This window comes from Schistocerca cancellata, chromosome 4 (genome assembly GCF_023864275.1).
Source record: "Schistocerca cancellata isolate TAMUIC-IGC-003103 chromosome 4, iqSchCanc2.1, whole genome shotgun sequence".
In the NCBI taxonomy this organism is placed as follows: Eukaryota; Metazoa; Arthropoda; class Insecta; order Orthoptera; family Acrididae; genus Schistocerca; species Schistocerca cancellata.
Window position 1 is genome coordinate 755,104,225 of NC_064629.1, and position 20,641 is coordinate 755,124,865.

Consider the following 20,641-nt stretch of genomic DNA (forward strand, 5'->3'; position numbering starts at 1 on the left):
TTCCTTTTTCAAAAACATTTTTAATACAGGGTGTCCGTGATTAGAGTTCCAGTTTCAAAACGGTGTAGAAAGAGAACCATTGCTGAGAAAGACGCCAAATTTTAACAGTATATTATTGACGCAGGTAGAAACGCCCACGAAACAAAAACATCAACGAAAATTTGATCAACAGATGGCGCTGTAGGCGTCAGAATATGCACACCAACAGACGCCGGGAAACGGCTGTTCCTCAGTTTTGCGTCCAGGACGCCCATCACTGTCCCCATAGAGGATGCGCCAGTAGCCCTGCGGAAGTTCCGGACAGGGTATGAAAAAGACATTGGTCCGATGTCTGCTAAGGGTCTAGAGAAAATGATTACAAATATCGAAAAGACAGGTTCTTTTGAAGTGGAATGTGGCAGAGGGAGGAAAACAGCTGATCAGATGTCGGTCGAAGATATGGCCACAGCATCGTTTATCGTAGTAGCGTATTTTTTCGATGAGATGAGTGCTGCGGGTCCTGTTACCTGTACTGTCACTGGTAAACGCCATGAGAGTCTTTTGCTCACCAACGTCGTTCCAACCCTTCAACAGTGTGGATGTGCGGGTAGGATCATTCTTATGCAAGATGGCGCTCGTCCATACACTGCACAGCCAGTGAAGCGGTAACTGAAGATGAATTTCGGAAAAGATAAAATTATCAGCCGTCATTTCCCTACAGCTTGGCCGTCCAGATCATCTGATCTCAATCCGTGTGACTTCTGGCTGTGGGGTTACTTGAAAGTTATTGTGTTCAGTGCTCCAATTACGAACGTGGCTGAACTGAAGGCACGCATTGCACAATGCATTCTGAACGTGACCTCGAGACACTCCGATTTGTTGTGGAGCATGCCGTCCTTCGATTTCAGCTTGTGGCAGAAAACAGTGGACAACATATTGAACATATCTTGCGCCAGTCTCATGACAATTAAAACTGATGTTACTTTGCTTTTCGTGCGTTTTTGGCCCCAGCACAATTAAAAACCGACGTCATTTTCCTTTTTATGCAGTTTTTGGCCTCAAGACAATTAAAAACCATTTTTTTCCCATCCGATATGGTGCGACCTTGCCTTGGTGGACGGGCTTACCTAACAAAGGAGTGATACAACTGTTGACCGTCGAACTTTGTAGCACATTGAACAGTGCGAATGGTGTAACTTGTAACTCAAACCATAGCCATCGTATTGCGATTCATCTGTCATTTGCAGCCGTCTCCATTTACGTTAAGACGATTACAGCGCCATCTACCGGTAAAATTTTCGTTTGTTGTTTTTTTCCATGACTTTTCCCCCTGCGTCAATAATGTGCTGTTCAAATTTGCGTCATTCTGAGCAGTGGTTCTGTTTCTACAACGTTTCGAAACTGTAACTTTAATTATGAACACCCTCCACACAAAATACATATCATGTTCAATAATTTCATCATTGCACTCGCTAGCCGTATCTAAAGAGTGTATACAAGGTGTCCCAAACATTTATTGTCAAAATAATCCAGACAACAGAGTACCCTAAATTATTTTGATACAGGGAATCAGTGTCCGGAAATGAATTTTTCAGGGTGTCCGATGTATTAAACAAGAAGGCACTTCCAGAATAACATTTTCACTCTGGAGCGGAGAGTGCGCTGATACGAAACTTTCTGACAGATTAAAACTGTGTGCCGGACCGAGACTCGAAATCGGGACCTTTGCCTTTCGTGGGCAAGTGCTCTACCAACTGAACTACCCAAGCACGACTCACGACCTGACCTCACAGCTTCAATTCTGTCAGCACCTCGTCTCCTGCCTTCCAAACTTCACAGAAGCTCTTCTGCGAACCTTGCGGGTCGTGAGTCGTGCTTGGGTAGCTCAGTTGGTAGAGCACTTGCCCGCAGAAGGTAAAGGTCCCGAGCCGGCCGTTGTGGTCGTGCGGTTCTAGGCGCTTCAGTCCGGAGCCGCGCTGCTGCTACGGTCGCAGGTTCGAATCCTGCCTCGGGCATGGGTGTGTGTGATGTCTTTAGGTTAGTTAGGTTTAAGTAGTTCGAGTAAAACTGAAGTGATATCAGGTGTTCCCCAGGGAATCGTCCTGGGACCTCTGCTGTTCCTGATCTATATAAATGACCTGAGTGACAATCTGAGCAGTTCTCTTAGGTTGTTCGCAGATGATGCTGTAATTTACCGTCTAGTAAGGTCATCCGAAGACCAGTATCAGTTGCAAAGCAATTTAAAAAAGATTGCTGTATGGTGTGGCAGGTGGCAGCTGACGCTAAATAACGAAAAGTGTGAGGTGATCCACATGAGTTCCAAAAGAAATCCGTTGGAATTCGATTACTCGATAAATAGTACAATTCTCAAGGCTGTCAATTCAATTAAGTACCTGGGCGTTAAAATTACGAACAACTTCAGTTGGAAAGACCACATAGATAATATTGTGAGGAAGGCGAGCCAAAGGTTGCGTTTCATTGGCAGGACACTTAGAAGATGCAACAAGTCCACTAAAGAGACAGCTTACACTACACTCGTTCGTCCTCTGTTAGAATATTGCTGCGCAGTGTGGGATCCTTACCAGGTGGCATTGACAGAGGACATCGAAAGGGTGCAAAAAAGGGCAGCTCGTTTTGTATTATCACGTAATAGGGGAGAGAGTGTGGCAGATATGATACGCGAGTTGGGATGGAAGTCATTACAGCAAAGACGTTTTTCGTCGCGGCGAGATCTATTTACGAAATTTCAGTCACCAACTTTCTCTTCCGAATGCGAAAATATTTTGTTGAGCCCAACCTACATAGGTAGGAATGATCATCAAAATAAAATAAGAGAAATCAGAGCTCGAACAGAAAGGTTTAGGTGTTCGTTTTTCCCGCGCGCTGTTCGGGAGTGGAATGGTAGAGGTATAGTATGATTGTGGTTCGATGAACCCTCTGCCAAGCACTTAAATGTGAATTGCAGAGTAATCATGTAGATGTAGATGAAGTCTAGGGAACTGATGACCTTAGATGTTAAGTCCCATAGTGCTCAGAGCCCCTTGAACCATTTTAAAGGTCCCGAGTTCGACTCTTGGTTCGGCACACAGTTTTAATCTGAAACTTCCAGGAGTGCTAGTTCTGCAAGGTTCGCAGAAGAGCTTCTGTGAAGTTTGGAAGTAGGAGACGAGGTACTGGCAGAATTGAAGCTGTGAAGAGGGGTCGTGAATCGTGCTTGGGTAGCTCAGTTGGTAGAGCACTTGCCCGCGAAAGGCAAAGGTCCCGAGTTCGACTCTCGGTCCGGCACCCAGTTTTAACCTGTCAGAAAGTTTCAAGAAGGCACTTTTTCGTAAACTGCTTAAATTTCACGAGAAACAAGTTGTCGCGTCCATCTCGGTGACGCTACTTTTCAAAACAGTACGAAACGTCCTGTGATGTATCCACAGTGAAGTCAACCATTGTTCGAAGCTCATGACTGATCGTCAAAGATAGAATATTATGCACTGGGAAATCTTCGTAACAGGTGTCACCCTACGCTGGAGAAATTTATCGTTGTTGGTAGAAATTTACGAGAAACTGCATTATTCTAACCACGGCAAGCTAGCAAGGTTTAAGGGAAAGAATTGTAGCACAGTAGAATTCTGAGATACGACGTTGGATCTGGTGGGAGGAGATTCATCAATAAACACCCGTCAACTTACCCCTTAACTGCAGACTTCAAAGAATACAGTTTGGAGAGTGCTGGCGGATCAGCAGTTTCTTCCCTCTCATAAACAATGTACGAAAGCTAGGGGGACCAATGGTTTCAACCCAGAGCTAGGTTCTGTAAATATTTCTGTTGTAACGTATGCATAGAAACTTGTGGTCGTCACTTTGAGCAGTTGTTGCGAGTTTAATATAACGAAACCAATGAATAACTAAATACTAATTACGTTCCATTAGTTCCTTATCTCAAAGTAATCAGTCTGAGTTCCCTACTGCGTGTATCATTTTAACCCAGAGGGTTTGGCGACAGTCTGTATTGCTCTTACAATAGAGAAGTAGCACGATATGTTTCAGCTACAGCATGGATCAACTTCTACTTACGAGAGGCGTTTGAAAAGTCCGTGCAAAAATGAAAACTTCTTACGTGTTTCGGATAAACCTTTTCTATTTTTCGACATAGTCTCCTTTTACACTTATACATTTCGTCCAACGCTGTTCTAATTTGTTGATCCATTCCGAATAATAGGAACTGTCCAAATCTGCAAAATATCTATTAGTTGCTGCAATCATCTCCTCATTTCAATAAAATCTTTGTCCCAGCAGCCATTTCTTCAAATTTGGGAACAAATAGTAGTCCGAGGAAGCCAAGTCCGGAGAAGAGGGGGGATGTGAAACGAGTTGGAATCCTATTTCCATTAATTTTGCGTCCACAACTGCTGAGGTGTGTGCTGGTGCATTGTCGTGATCGAAAAGGACTTTTTTGCGGTCCAATCACCGGCGTTTTTCTTGCAGCTCGGTTTTCAAACGGTCCAATAATGATGACTAATATGCTCTTTTAATAGTTTTACCCTTTTCCAGATAGTCGATGAGGATTATCCCTTGCGAATCCCAAAAGGCAGTGGCCATAACCTTTCCGGCCTAAGGAATGGTCTTCGCCTTTCTGGTGCAGACTCTCCCTTGGTAACCCATTGTTTAGATTGTTGTTTTGTCTCAGAAGTATAGTAATGTATCCATGTTTCATCCGCAGTGACGAAACGACGCTTAAAGTCCTGCGGATTCTTGCTGAACAGCTGCAAACCATCCTTGCAACACTTCACACGATTCCGTTTTTGGTCAAGCGTGAGCAATCGCAGAACCCATCTTGCGAATAGCTTTCTCATGTCCAAATGTTTATGCAAAATATTATGTACCTGTTCATTAGAGATGCCCACAGCACTAGCAATCTCACACACCTTAACTCTTCTGTCATCCATCACCATAACATGGATTTTATCAATGATTTCTAGAGTCGTAACCTCCACAGGGCCGGCCGCGATGGCCGAGCGGTTCTAAGTGCTACAGTCTGGAACCGCGCGACCGCTACGGTCGCAGGTTCGAATCCTGCCTCGGGCATGGATGTGTGTGATGTCCTTAGGTTAGTTAGGTTTAAGTAGTTCTAAGTTTTAGGGGACTGATGACCTCAGAAGTTAAGTCCCATAGTGCTCAGAGCCATTTGAACATTTTGAACCTCCACAGGGCGTCCAGAACGTTCAGCATCACTTGTGCCCATATGGCCACTCCGAAGATTTTGAAACCACTTATAAACTGTTCTAATCGAAGGTGCAAAGTCACTGTAATGTTTATCAAGCTTCTCTTTAGTCTCCTGAGGCGTTTTGCCTTTCATAAAGTAATGTTTAATCACCACACGAAATTCTTTTTCGTCCATTTTCAACACTCACTCGACTTCTTTGATTCACAAGAATGCCAAATGGAAACAAATAGACCAATATGGCTGAAACTTGGTGTGCGTTCTTTCCAAAGATGCTACTAACTAAACATGACCTCGATACGTGCCAGTGGTGCCATCTCTCGGACTTTGCACGGACATTTCAAACGCTCCTCGTACTTTACATCATATACAACGCAACGGCTACTAACTATACTAGTCTATCGAGTAGCTCTGCTCTGTGGCACTGAGAATCACTCTTTACGGTTAGTAGTATGTCTGTTGGGGAAGGAACAGAGCGTCAGTATGTAATTTTTCAGGTCAGCGGAGTTTGACGAGTCACTGAACCTGTGCCGGCTCAGTAGAGAAGATCGACGGAGCCAGCCCAGTGCTTTCAGGAAAGTCCCTGGCAGCTCTGTCGACTACCTGGAGAACCAGTGCGTCAGATGTGAGTACACCCATCTTGTGTCATGTCTACTGTGCTACTTTCAGTCCATGAAATAAATGAAAAATGTATTTAAACAACTGTGACAGTATTATAACACGGGAAAATAATTTTTCAAACAAACAATGATGCATGCATTATTCTCAGTTGTTGCCAATCATTTCTGAGAATTCAAATGATAGTTGTACCACCCAATGAAATGTACATAACAGTCAAATGGTACTGTAGTATAAAAGTGTGTCCGCAGCTCGTGGTGTAGTGGCTAGCGTTGCTGCCTCTGGATCACGGCGTCCTGGATTCGATTACCGGCCGGATTGGGGATTTCTCTACCCGGTGACTGGATGTTTGTACTGTCCTCATCATCTCATCACCATAATCATTCGTAACGGTTTTCTAGATTGGACTGTGTAAAGAATTGGACTGTGTAAGAACTGGGACTTTGTACGGGCGCTGATGACCGCGCAGTTGAGCACCCCACAAACAAACATCATCATCATCGTCATATAAAAGCGAATGAGGCCAAGAGGCAGATCACTTAACGTGCTTGGCACGGACAAAAAAACTGCCTCCAGGTAATTACATATTGGAGAGATGGCTACGTTGCCCGTAGAATACGGATTACATACACATCAATTCACTTATATTCGCTCTTAAGCCTGTTCAAGAACACTTATATAGGAAGCACTGCTCCTAGGTTTCTTCTTATAGATTCTATTGAGCCGCCCGGGGTAGCCGTGCGGTCTCAGGCGCATTGCGACGGTTCGGACGGCTCCCCCTGTTGGAGGTTCGACTCCTCCCTTGGGCATGGGTGTGTGTGTTGTCCTTAGTGTAAGTTAGTTTAAGTTAGATTAAGTGGTGTATAAACCTAGGGGCCAATGACCTCAGCAGTTTGGTTCTGTAGAACTTACCACAAATTTCCTAATTTTCTGTTGCCGAATATTTAAAAACGATTCCTCATTTATCCTCTAAAATGTATCACCTCAAAAAACTGATATCGTTATCTACATCCAAATTTATATTCAACAAGGCACCTTATTGCGTACAGTGGAGGGTGCATAGAGAACCACTGCCATCGCTCTCATCCTGAGGAAGGCCTACATACGAGATCCAGTTTGTTTTGTTTTATTGTTATCGTCATTGCGTAACATGCGTGGAAGGAATGAATACGTTGCTTGATTCTTCTTGGAAAGTGCACTTTCAAAATTCGAACAGTATGTTCTTCCACGATTATACCGACAGCTAGTCCTGCCAGACTCAAGCAGCCGGGAGTGTTCTTCCTGAGCAATCATCCCTTGTGAAACTTAAATTAAAAATCACTGTCACGGTTGACAAGACCGTCAGTTATCCTTATTTCTGCCACGTATTTCATCACAGCGTCTCATAACGTATTACCACGACACTGCATCTCATCAATCAATATGTTACATACGTTTTTGTTGAGCGTCAACAGTGAATTGTTGTATCACGCGTCAATCCCCTGCATGGTTCAAATGGCTCTAAGCACTATGGGACGTAACATCTGAGGTCATCAGTCCCCTAGACTTACGACCACTTAAACCTAAGCTAAGGACATCACACACATCCATGCCCTAGGCAGGATTCGAACCGGTTCCGGACTGAAGCGCCTAGAACCGCTCGACCACAGAGGCCGGCTCAATCCCCTGCATGTCTTCGGGCATTTCGATAGGACGTTTTGGTTTCGTGACTTCTCTATACGTCCACATTGTCGGCGAACAGTTTCATGGAGCTGCTGACGTTGTGCACTCTAGTGGGTGAGGGATATGTTATTGCCTACACTTGTATGTGCAGGTTCCACGACCTGCAGAACCCAGTAGGCCGAGGTCTGCTTTACATTGCTCAGAGTCACCCATCACTAACACTTCCTCCTTTACATTTGTGCGCCGTCGTACAACAAACGCACCCGCCGCACTGCATAAAGTATGTGAAGCAACTTCACCAAGAGAGCAGGAAAAATGCCACGGTCGCCAACCGGTTCCCAACCCTGACTAACGAATGGTCACTCCCTGCTCCAACCCTTATCGCATATATTTGTGAATGAAGCAGAAATTGTTAGGCGGCGAGTTAGTTACATGGTGGGGAACACCAGCAAAAGAACAGCTGTATTCGCGAAACAAAAACTCTCAGCTACTGTTGCATAAAACTTTCATGTCTGAATTAATCAGACACACACATATGCTGCTTCCGTCGTCTGTGAGTTAATGTGGGAACAGCGTAGTCTCTCGAACAGTTCGAACAACTATTATTATTCCAGACAGTCTTGGGCCGGCACCCACCCGCGATACATAACTGATTTTAGTAAGTGAAGCATTCTACGGTCTCATGCAGAGTGCCTCGGAACGACGACCTAAGTTTATACGAATAATCCTTTTACGTTAAATATTATTTCACGAGTCTGAGATTCGTTGAAACACTGCAATGCTTTATCACGCACGATCCTGTCTGAGGTGGTGCGCCTTTAACTTCCTGTGACCTGTAAACTGTTTACGCAGCCAGTTATATACGAACCTGTAACTGAAAATCAACTGCGAATCTTAGTGCAACTTAGTGTAATAGGGAAAACATTACCATGTCATCTGCAGAAGTGAAAGCTGCGATATGTGGCAGAAGAATTTCTAGGACTGAACACAAGACCTATGTTGTTGCTGTTGTTGTGGTCTTCAGTCCAGAGACTGGTTTCATGCAGCTCTCCATGCTACTCTATCCTGTGCAAGCTTCTTCATCTCCCAGTACCTACTTCAACCTACATCCTTCTGAATCTGCTTAGTGTATTCATCTCTTAGTCTCCCTCTGCGATTTTTACCCTCCACGCTGCCCTCCAGTACTAAATTGGTGATCCCTTGATGCCTCAGAACATGTCCTACCAACCGATCCCTCCTTCTAATCAAGTTGTGCCACAAACTCCTCTTCTCCCCAATTCTGTTCAATACCTCCTCATTAGTTATGTGATCTACCCATCTAATCTTCAGCATTCTTCTGTAGCACCACATTTCGAAAGCTTCTATTCTCTTCTTGCCCAAACTATTTATCGTCGATGTTTCACTTCCATACATGGCTACACTCCATACAAATACTTTCAGAAACGACTTCCTGACACTTAAATCAATACTCGATGTTAACAAATTTCTCTTCTTCAGAAACGCTTTCCTTGCCATTGCCAGTCTACATTTTATATCCTCTCTACTTCGACAATCATCAGTTATTTTGCTCCCCACATAGCAAAACTCCTTTACTACTTTAAATGTCTCATTTCCTAATCTAATTCCCTCAGCATCACCCGACTTAATTCGACTTCATTCCATTATCCTCGTTTTGCTTTTCTTGATGTTCATCTTATACCCTCCTTTCAAGACACTGTCCTTTCCGTTCAAATGCTCTTCCAAGTCTATTGCTGTCTCTGACAGAATTACAATGTCATCGGCGATTCTCAAAGTTTTTATTTCTTCTCCATGGATTTTAATACCTACTCCGAATTTTTCTTTTGTTTCCTTTACTGCTTGCTCAATATACAGATTGAATAACACCGGGGAGAGGCTACAACCCGGACTCACTCCCTTCCCAACCGCTGCTTCCCTTTCATGTCCCTCGGCTCTTATAACTGCCATCTGCTTTCTGTACAAATTGTAAATAGCCTTTCGCTCCCTGTATTTTACCCCTGCCACCTTCAGAATTTGAAAGAGACTATTCCAGTCAACAATGTCAAAAACTTTCTGTAAGTCTACAAATGCTAGAAACGTAGGTTTGCCTTTCCTTAATCTTTCTTCTAAGATAAGTCATAGGGTCAGTATTGCAGCACGTGTCCCAACATTTCTACGGAATCCAAACTGATCTTCCCCGAGGTCCGCTTCTACCAGTTTTTCCATTCGTCTGTAAAGAATTCGCGTTAGTATTTTGCAGCTGTGACTTATTAAACTGATAGTTCGGTAATTTTCACATCTGTCACACCTGCTTTCTTTAAGACTGGAATTATTATATTCTTCTTGAAGTCTGAGGGAATTTCGCCTGTCTCATAGAGCTTGCTCATCAGATGGTAGAGTTTTGTCAGGACTGGCTCTCCCAAGGCTGTCAGTAGTTCTAGTGGAATGTTGTCTACTCCCGGAGCCTTGTTTCGACTTAGGTCTTTCAATGCTCTGTCAAATTCTTCACGCAGTATCATATCTCCCATTTCATCTTCATTTACCTCTTCTTCCATTTCCATAATATTGTCCTCAAGAACATCGCCCCTGTATAGACCCTCTATATACTCCTTCCACTTTTCTGCTTTCCCTTCCTTGCTTAGAACTGGGTTTCCATCTGAGCTCTTGATATTCATGAAAGTGGTTCTCTTTTCTCCAAAGGTCTCTTTAATTTTCCTGTAGGCAGTATCTATCTTGCCCCTCGTGAGATAAGCCTCGACATCCTTACATTTGTCATCTAGCCATCCCTGCTTAGCCATTTTGCACTTCCTGTCGATTTCATTTTTGAGACGTTTGTATTCCTTTTTGCCTGCTTCATTTACTGCATTTTTGTATTTTCTCCTTTCATCAATTAAATTCAGTATCTCTTCTATTACCCAAGGATTTCTACTAGCCCTCGTCTTTTTACCTACTTGATGCTCTGCTGCCTTCACTACTTCATTCCTCAAAGCTACCCATTCTTCTTCTACTGTTTTTATTTCCTCCATTCCTGTCAATTGTTCCCTTATGCTCTCCCTGAAACTCTGAACAACCTCTGGTTTAGGCAGTCAATCCAGGTCCCACCTCCTTAAATTCCCACCTATTTGCAGTTTCATCAGTTTTAATCTACAGTTCGTAACCAATAGATTGTGGTCAGAGTCCACATCTGCTCCTGGAAATGTCTTACAATTTAGAATCTGGTTCCTAAATCTCTGTCTTAAGCAGGGATGGCTAGAGGACAAATGTAAGGATGTCGAGGCTTATCTCACGAGGGGCAAGATAGATACTGCCTACAGGAAAACCTTCTAGTGTCTCCAGGGTTCTTCCTTGTATACAACCTTCTTTCATGATTCTTGAACCAAGTGTTAGCTATGATTAAGTTATGCTCTGTGCAAAATTCTACCAGGCGGTTTCCTCTTTCATTTCTTAGCCCCAATCCACATTCACCTACTACGTTTCCTTCTCTTCCTTTTCCTACTGTCGAATTCCAGTCACCCATGACTATTAAATTTTCGTCTCCCTTCACTACCTGAATAATTTCTTTTATCTCATCATACATTTCATCAATTTCTTCATCATCTGCAGAGCTAGTTGGCATATAAACTTGTACTATTGTAGTAGACGGGGGCTTCGTGTCTATCTTGGCCACAATAATGCGTTCACTATGCTGTTTGTAGTAGCTTACCCGCACTCCTATTTTTTATTCATTATTAAACGGTCTCCTGCATTACCCCTATTTGATTTTGTATTTATAACCCTGTATTCACCTGACCAAAAGTCTTGTTCCTCCTGCCACCGAACTTCACTAATTCTCACTATATCTAACTTTAACCTATCCATGTCCCTTTTTAAATTTTCTAACGTACCTGCCCGATTAAGGGATCTGACATTCCACGCTCCGATCCGTAGAAGGCCAATTTTCTTTCTCCTGATAACGACGTCCTCTTGAGTAGTCCCCTCCCGGAGATCCGAATGGGGACTATTTTACCTCCGGAATATTTTACCCAAGAGGACGCCATCATCATTTAATCATACAGTAAAGCTGCATGCCCTCGGGAAAAATTACGGCTGTAGTTACCCCTTGCTTTCAGCCGTTCGCAGTACCACAACAGCAAGGCCGCTTTGGTTAGTGTTACAAGGCCAGATCAGTCAATCATCCAGACTGTTGCCCATGCAACTACTGAAAAGGCTGCTGCCCCTCTTCAGGAACCACATGTTTGTCTGGCCTCTCAACATATACCCCTCCGTTGTGGTTGCAACTACGGTACGGCTATCTGTATCGTTGAGGCACGCAAGCCTCCCTACCAACGTCAAGGTCCATTGTTCATGGGGGGGGGGGGGGGCCTATGTTATTTTTTGATAATCATGTCTACGGACTAGTCCGCTTAGACAGCGCCTTCGTCTCCTATCAAGGGCGTACCCAGCGAAGGGCAGAGGAGAGCAGAACAAAACAATTGCAAACTGAATACGCATACTCTCCCGCCACGTATACAGACGCGTATCAGTTAGAAGAAAGCCAAAACATGTAAGGAATACTGACTAGTAGCGAGTGCAAGTGTCAAAACTGTTTCGCCGTTCGCTCCTATTCTACTCCTGACTGAAATTTCCAGACGAGTCTAGGCTATAAAAGCTTTCAGTCACGTTCTACCTTCAGTTCACGATGTTTCTTTTTCCTCTGTCTCTTAATACTAGCCAGTGTCAAAATCTACTAATAGGTGAATACAGAAAATATTCGCATGTAACTGAACGTTTCCTGCCTGACAGTAACAAAATATGAGCAAATCTCCTTCAAACTATACGCTCTCAGTTAGAACATTGTAGCCGGCCGAGGTGGCCGGGCGGTTCTAGGCGCTTCAGTCCGGAACTGCGCGACTGCTACGGTCGCAGGTTCGAATCCTGCTTCGGGCATGGATGTGTGTGATGTTCTTAGGTTAGTTAGGTTTAAGTAGTTCTAAGTTCTAGGGGACTGATGACCTCAGATGTTAAGTCCCATAGTGCTCAGAGCCATTTGTACCATTTAGAATATTGTAGATAATACAGGGTGACAATTATTAAACTATACGGAAAAAAACGTAAATTAGTTATAAACTACGGCGTGCACACACTTCATTCAACATGTAAACCTCACTACACATATTCGGATTTAAGTTATGACAGGTTCGATATGCTTACCATCATTGGCGACGATGTGGCGCAAACGAATAGCGCAATTTTGCATGGCCCGCTGAAGTGTCGGAACATCGATGCTGTTGATGACCTACTGGAATGGCTATTTTCGGTTCAGAAATGATTTTGGGGTTATTGCTGTACTCCTTGTCTTCAATATAGCCTCGCAAATAGGAGTCGCATGTGTTCAGATCCGTATGGCGACCAATCGAGACCCATGGCAGTGGCGTCTGGGTACTCCAGAGCCAGAATGCGTTCCCAAAGTGCTCCTCCAGGATTTAAAACACTTTTCTACTTCGATTGGCTTGAGCTCCGCCTTACATGAACCACATCTTGTCGAAATCAGGGTCTCTTTGGATAATGGGGATGAAATCATCTTCCGACACCTTCACGCACCGTTAGATAGTCACCGTGCCATCAAAGAATATCGCACCGATTATTCCGTGTCTGGACATTGCACACCACACAGTCACCCGTTGAGGGTGAAGAGACTTCTCGATCGCGAAATGCGGGTTGTCAGTCCCCCAAATGCGCCAGTTTTGCTTATTTACGAACCCATCCAAATGAAAGTGGGCATCGTCGCTAAACCAAACCATAATAGGCATACTCATTCCCATCATGCCCCGCGGCCAACCATGCAGTTTGAACGTCCTAACGCAAACCGTTCACAAGTTATGACGATATTATTTCGTATAGTTCAATAATTGTCATCCTGTAGATACCTACTAACTGACCAGAATTTTTCAATAACTATGGGTTACATTTTGTGTGAAAGTGTGCTTTGTTTCCTCCACCATTCCCCACTTCACAAAATTAATAGGAGTGGCGACCCTCCATCCTAGCTCATGTCCCGGGCACTGTGCTGTCTTTTTCCCTACAATAGCTACAAAATACGTGAAGGCAACACCCAGCGGTTAAACTATAATCTTGCATGACTGTAATTTCGCAGCCCTGCCTGACTGCCGCTACAACGTGCGAGAAGGGAGCGCCGTCATCTCCATGGACGAGCTACAGTTCGCCGCCAACCAAGCAGAGTGCGAAGCCCTCTGTGACCAGGTAAAGCAACATTCTCCTCTTTGATGTCTACACCAGTATATGACACGTTGAGTGGCTATACGTTAAGTGATGCTGGATATTACGTGGATAGATCAGACATCTAATGAAGAGCTCCTGGCACAAATTGACTAAATTACGGGACACATTGGTAGCTCACATCCTGAAGCATCAACGAATCGTCGATAGGAGGTAAAGTTTCAGAGATAGACTACGACTTGACTATTGTATGTAGGTAAAAATGGTTGTAGGTTCCCGTAGTTACGCAGAAAAGATTAAAGATGATACTAGCACACGATAGACTATCGAGGAGAGCTGCATCACACCAGTCTTAGAACTGAAGACACCTCTTACGATATAGTCGGTAAACGTTTCAATGTAACTGACCAGTTGCGCTGTGGATGTGAAAACAATTACAGCTGCATTAGACAGTTAATCATACATGTATGGTAAGGGCCGATATTGATCTTTCATTCTTGAACAGTTAATCTCGAAATGCATTGCTGGCAGCTAAAACTGCAACACCCTGAAAGCGGCAAGCTTCAGATTTGCATGGAGTGTATTACCTACTCGAATATGCAAATAATAGTATTTCAACACAACCGCACAAAACAAGTAGTAATGCCACCCACATTCCATAGACAAGGAAGGATTACACGAAAGGTTTCCTATTCAGAAATTACGTTTGAATATTAGTTGTTTGTGAGAAGTTCATGTTAACCCCAGGTGCGGATTCAAGGAGGGAGGGGGTTACGCCCCACTACCCACTTACCAAAGGATAATGTGTTAAGACCGTTTATATTTTTATGTATATCAATTTCCAAGTTTGTTGGATAATTTTCAGAACACAAAGTAGCTGAAAACAGTTTAAAAATACCAAGGAACTCTAGAAAATTACAAGCTGTTTTTAACAAAGGACACTTTTCAGTTGCTAGCTTCAGGTCTAGCCCACGTCGCACTTGGGATCTGACTGGCTGCAGAGAGGATTCGAAGCAAGTAAAAGCACTCATTCACAGGCTGATCGTGCTGGCTGATACAGTTCTTGAGTCCACATGTAGAGCCAGCAAACCTGCACCCTGTAGTCCCCAAAATCACACTCAAATTTAATCACGTATTCTTTTTACAATATTGTACACGCACAACATAGCGATGTTCTGTGGCGGCAATGACCCCTGGGTGTATGCTGACGACAGCGAGAGCGGCGGCGCTGTGCAACGAGCGGTCATCGCCATATTTCGTGCTAATGGCTGGACAGGGATGCTGATGCGCAGAATCCGCAGCAGCAAATGTATGATATGGGCACGACTCTGCATCTCAAGGCAGGAAGGTTCGGTAACCCACGGTAATTTCTGTAAAGGAAGACAGGCCTCAGCAGTGCTGTCCACCCCTGTGAGCATAGGTGTTCAGTGTCAACATGCCCATCCAGGCATAGACGGTTAAACAACTGCACCACCCTGGTGTCGAGCAGCTGTCCTCCAGTGTAGAAGACTGGCTGCTGCTAGAGTGAGCTTGACAGTAGCCTACCGGATAGAAAGCCGGTCCACGGTGGTGGACCCAGAACCAGCAGGAGCCCCATCACTGGTGGAGGACAAATCTCGTGGTGGCTGCTTGCAGAATCATGTCGCCCAGTTGCCCAGAATAGACATTGCATGGTGCCTAGTGGGTGGTGCCACCAGACTGAGGTCCTTTTGGGTAGAAATGACGAGCATTTATACTGATTCGGTGACTAATTGTTTTTCTGAAGCACTGTTTTTAACTATGTACACCAAAACGATTCTCTAGCTGCAGTTGCCCTGCCTTTCTGCTGTATCGATGTTATTCAGTTGCTAGCCTCTGATTCGGCCCACTGTTTGCAAATCGATCAGTGGTTTTGTTGCATCTGGTGTAACAGTGTTTTGGTCCACTACATGCTCGCTGCCCCCATGGACATTTGCAATAGCTCTGGCAGTGCTGATATTTTACTCAATGGCGCCGAAAAATAGTGGCAGCACTACAACTGGATAATAAAACATCCAAGGAAAGTGTGCACATGTGGTGCTGTTCTCACAACTAGACATATCACACTAGAGTACCCTACTTATGAAAATCTGATTACCTATACCGCAGAATTGGGGCACTAAAGCAAACTGTTAGAGATAAAAAGCAATGGCAGCAGAAAAAAGACATAGCTAGTATTTTATCCAGTAGACAGCTAAGAGAATATGTTGAGAATGAAGGTATCATATGTGTAAATTATTCAGTGATTGATGCATGTGAAAATGCTGAAGTTAATGCTGCGAGTTTTACCAAGAATCACGCTCTACACAGAGAACGACTGGAGTGAATGGGCCTGTGGTCAGTAACGTGACAGTTATGGCAGAACCTGTATAAAACATAAGCAACTGTAGGCCACCTTTGGGTGTCTCCTAGAGAGAACAATCTACGTGGGGCAGGGCGGTGGATCTGCTAGGCGCCACCGCGGCTGCGGACAATTTTGCAGTCACAGCTACGACACATCAGACGGCTGGCACATTTTGTTTTGTTTTGGAGTGGAATAGGTTTCCTGAAGCTACATTGATAAATAATTTACATATGATCCCCGCCATTCAAATATCTACTCGCACAGACATAATCAGTAGTAGTAGAGCACATAACGGTAGTAATTCCGCAACAGATGCTTTCTGAGGAACAGACACGTTGACTGTTGGCACTCGTCTTTAGACAAACGGTCGTTTATTGGTTTTTGTAACGTTTTATCTACACGAGAGGCTAGCATTATCAAAGAGTCATCCTCCATTGATGGTCGCAGACCCCTGCGAAACCCCAGGAAAAACACTAAACGACAATCAATACACTAAGATCATGTCATCCATCTGCTGCGGTGGTGCATAATAGAGTAAACATAGGATCTTTGATTAAGGTTTTGGATGAGTTCTTATAATTTGATTATTTGTAGAATGGTCTAGCTATATTTCTTTTTTTTGTAAATGCTGTAAATCAGATTACAGATAACGAAGTAAATGTCACATCATTGCTACTTACAACTTTCTGTAGTGATGTGTAAACAAAACCCACGTTAGATCCTAGCCACCAACAGACTGGTCTCAAAACTGAAACCAATAATAAATAAATAATTCCCCTAAAAATTACAAAAAATGATACCATATTCCAACACTGAATCAACCTCTCCTTATTTATTATTATTTGGTGCGTCATACATCCAGTAAGACTTTTCATACAACAGAAGATGGTGCTTAATTTTTTGCTGATGAAGTTTATATGCTTATCTGACCTTAGAACTCCCTACTTCCCCAAGCCAAGAAACTTACTGATATATACAGTTTCTAATTGTCTAACAAATAGGATTACGGCGGGGGTAAAAGGATGTTTCTTGTGTTCAGTATACAGATACACAGTAACTGTGTTTTCTCCATTTATGAGAAGACTTTATGGAACCCATTCTGTAATGTGTGACATGTAAAGTTTTATTTCATTCTCTAGTTCTTCTGCAGTATTTACTCTTGTTAGTATATCGCTGGATGAAGTTCAAGGAGTAGAATGGCTACAGGGTTTCCGGCATACAGTTCAAGCAGTCACCACTATTCGGCACTGTGGTCTCCCAAAACTCCAAGATGGCAGTGACTGGAAATTTAAAAAGGCAAGAAGACGTTAGTGGAAAATTTAAAAACGCAGGAACCAACCAAACTGTGCTAAGTTTAAAATGGAAATGTCCAAGATGGTGGAGCTAGCCCAGCTATGCTTCATAACCACACTGATGGCAAAATCCAAGATGGCACCATGTTCACGATCTGAATTTTGCACAATGTTGAAAAGTACCCAAACTACCCAAATTTTGCATAAATTGGCGAAATGTTCAGAAGTACCTGAACGACCTGAATTTTGTGTAAAATGGTGCCATGTTCAAAAGTATCCATAAAACCTTTGCGACACATTCAAAAGTATCCAAACGACCTGAATTTTTTGCACCATGATCAGAAGTATCTGAATGACGAGTATTATTTTTAAGGAAGTACATGAACAGTTCACAACTGTGACAGAAGGTCGCACTCCAAGCATTCTGGTATAAACACCAACAGATGTCGAACACTACGCATTGTTTTGGATACATTGGAGAGCTTTCCATGATTTCTATATAGTGCCTCTTTAACACTGTTGCCAAAAGTATCGAACTTTTTCGAGTTTTCATTTCTTTTTTTTTTTGTTTCTTTTGTGATTTAAAAATCGATGGTGTGTTTATAATCTAGTGTTAACGTATTGTTGCCATATGATTGTTACATGTTGTTTTAGACTCATCACAGTGCTTCACATAATTTTCTTATAATATTGGTTTAACATTATTGCTAGAAAATATTGTGCTTTTTAGTTGAATTCACTTCGTGACTACTGCTACCTAAAACTTACGTTCAACAAACCTCTGTGTGTCGTTTGCATCCTATCTTTTTTTTTTTGCGTCCGTCTGCCGCCTAGATGTTAGCTCACCAAACAAGTTTTTACTAAACTTTACATTATAACGTTTTTAAATATGTTACAGTGCTTTTTAGTTTACTGTAAGAGTAGTGTCATGTGTGACAAATGTGGACATTGTCGTAGGTTAGTTAGTATGGAAGAAACATGTCAGGACTGTGGGTTGGTCTTTCACTTGGGTGATCGCTGCAGGGAAGACAATCGAGAGTCAGATGACGTTGTTCCATGGAGTTGTAGTTTATGTACTCTAGACATAAACCCTTCAGGCTGGATTAGAAATGACATATTTTGAATTAGATAGCTTTAAGGGGGAAAGAGACAATGCAAAAAGGTGACAAGTAATTGGCAAAAGGAGAAAACCTTAAAATCACATTTCAAATACCGGGTAGCAATCAGTCTGACTTGTTACCTGAAACTGGAGAAGCGCCTCAACCACTTTTTGAGCAAAGTAGGTACAGCAAAGTTGTAGCAAAGACTTTAACGCTTGGTCAGTAAAAATGTATCGCAGAAAGAAAAGTGCTCTGCTGCTAGGTAACAGTCACATCAGAGTGTAGGCCAATGCTACAGGAAAACCTAGATGTAGAATACCATGTAACAAGCATCCTGACCGTGATCCAAGATAAAAGTTTATCTAGCAAAATCAGATTGGGTGCATTTTGAAAACACATGTATGAAAACGAGGAGGTGACAACACTGTCATATTCAGAAGCACATCAGAAGTACCCTGGAACACGTATCGCCCTGCACTACCACACCACCCATTGTACTTCACTATATGGACTGCTGTGGACATCACACCTTGATCGACCATGGAGCTATGGTTCAAATACTTGTCAGCTTCCATTTCTAGTTTTTAGACAGCCATTCCCTAGTTTACGTCGTTTATAAGCAGTGTACAACCATAACTAGTCCTGTCAAGTTCATGTAGAGCGGTTTCCAGATGGAGTGCACGAACGATGAATATTTCTATATGCTTTTGGTGCTCGGTGCATCGGATAACCAAGCTGCTGCCGCTGCCCGTGCATATGCTGTATAGTACTGTGAAAGCCACCATTCCAATAAGAATGGTTTTCGTCGTCTGGAGCATCGCATTCGGGAAATCGGTAATCTTCGTCCGCAAGTAATGGACAGAGTGCGACAGTACTTAATGGTTAGTGTAAGGGTAGTTGCTCTTGGAAACAGCATCCCATACCAGCAAACCAGTTGTCTTTACCTGCAGTTACTCATACTTTATGCTATGCAATGCTCTGTTTAAGAAGAATAGCTCATTGTAGCCACAGGGTCAACTTCGCACATTTGCTTTCATACCCCGCCGCTTATTAGTTGCAAATAATAACCTATAGCTGTGATTCTGCAGTTAAATGGTCTAGGCATTGGGTAGAATTGTGAGTTAATCGAGTTCATAAAATACATAAAAGCACAAATAAAAGTTAAATGAATAATTTAATAAAATAGGTTCTTTTCTAACGTCTGTAATTGATGTAGGTGACAGAGAATATGTTGAATAACGTTTATTCAAGAAAGGACATCTCAGATAAATGGGAAATGGTCCTACAATATTCACTTAAAATGCAGACAGAAAATATCCTTACCAAATGCAATAAAGATACGTTGAGAGCGTTTCAAGAATGGCAGCAAAATCCCCGAATTAAATAGTCATCAAAGATATGTAAAAACTAATTGCATTTAACAATCACAGTACACGAAATATTCATGAGCTCAAAACAGTTCAGAGCTCAACACAATGATTTACAAATTAACGCACACGAGATGATGAATAGAAACTCAGTCTGTCTATCCTCAGTTCTGTAAAGCAAGTGGAAAAAGTTAGATTCCTTCTCTGGAGCACATTCAGACCTCTCCAAATATAAAGTCCCTTGATAAATTAAAATATGGTAGCAGCCGTTCACTACCCGGAATCTATCACCCACTCCATCAAAAACCACACAGTACCATAGGTAGGTCTGTCTTCTTCCATAACGAACATACAGGTGTGCAGTATCGCTCTCTTGAGTTCTTCATTCGAAAAGTCCCAGTCTCAGCTTGACTTCCGTAGTGTTCCTTTACTGTCTGCTTTTCCATTGGGTGAAGGTTGTCCCCACCAAAAATAAATCGTTCTTAAGTTCTACAGACATGATCTGACTCAAATTGACAGACTTCCCACATCAAACTAATATATTATGACAATATTCCAATAAAGAAATGTTATACCTATTCAGCCACACTCAGATCATTCACAATAATTACAAATAAAGGTTTGTTCATATACAGGGTGTTACAAAAAGGTACGGCCAAACTTTCAGGAAACATTCCTCACACACAAAGAAAGAAAATATGTTATGTGGACATGTGTCCGGAAACGCTTACTTTCCACGTTAGAGCTCATTTTATTACTTCTCTTCAAATCGCATTCATCATGGAATGGAAACACACAGCAACAGAACGTACCAGCGTGGCTTCAAACACTTTGTT

The 20,641-nt window shown here is 42.8% G+C and overlaps 1 protein-coding gene across 1 annotated transcript in view; it reads left to right on the forward strand.

Annotated features, from left to right (window-relative positions):
* LOC126184487 (uncharacterized) overlaps positions 1 to 20,641 on the forward strand; it is a 514,130-nt gene that overhangs the window by 214,444 nt on the left and 279,045 nt on the right. Inside the window, exons 6-7 of the mRNA XM_049926880.1 lie at positions 5,689 to 5,816; positions 13,602 to 13,708. Coding sequence (XP_049782837.1) covers positions 5,689 to 5,816; positions 13,602 to 13,708 — 235 coding nt within the window. The remainder of the gene's footprint in view (positions 1 to 5,688; positions 5,817 to 13,601; positions 13,709 to 20,641) is intronic.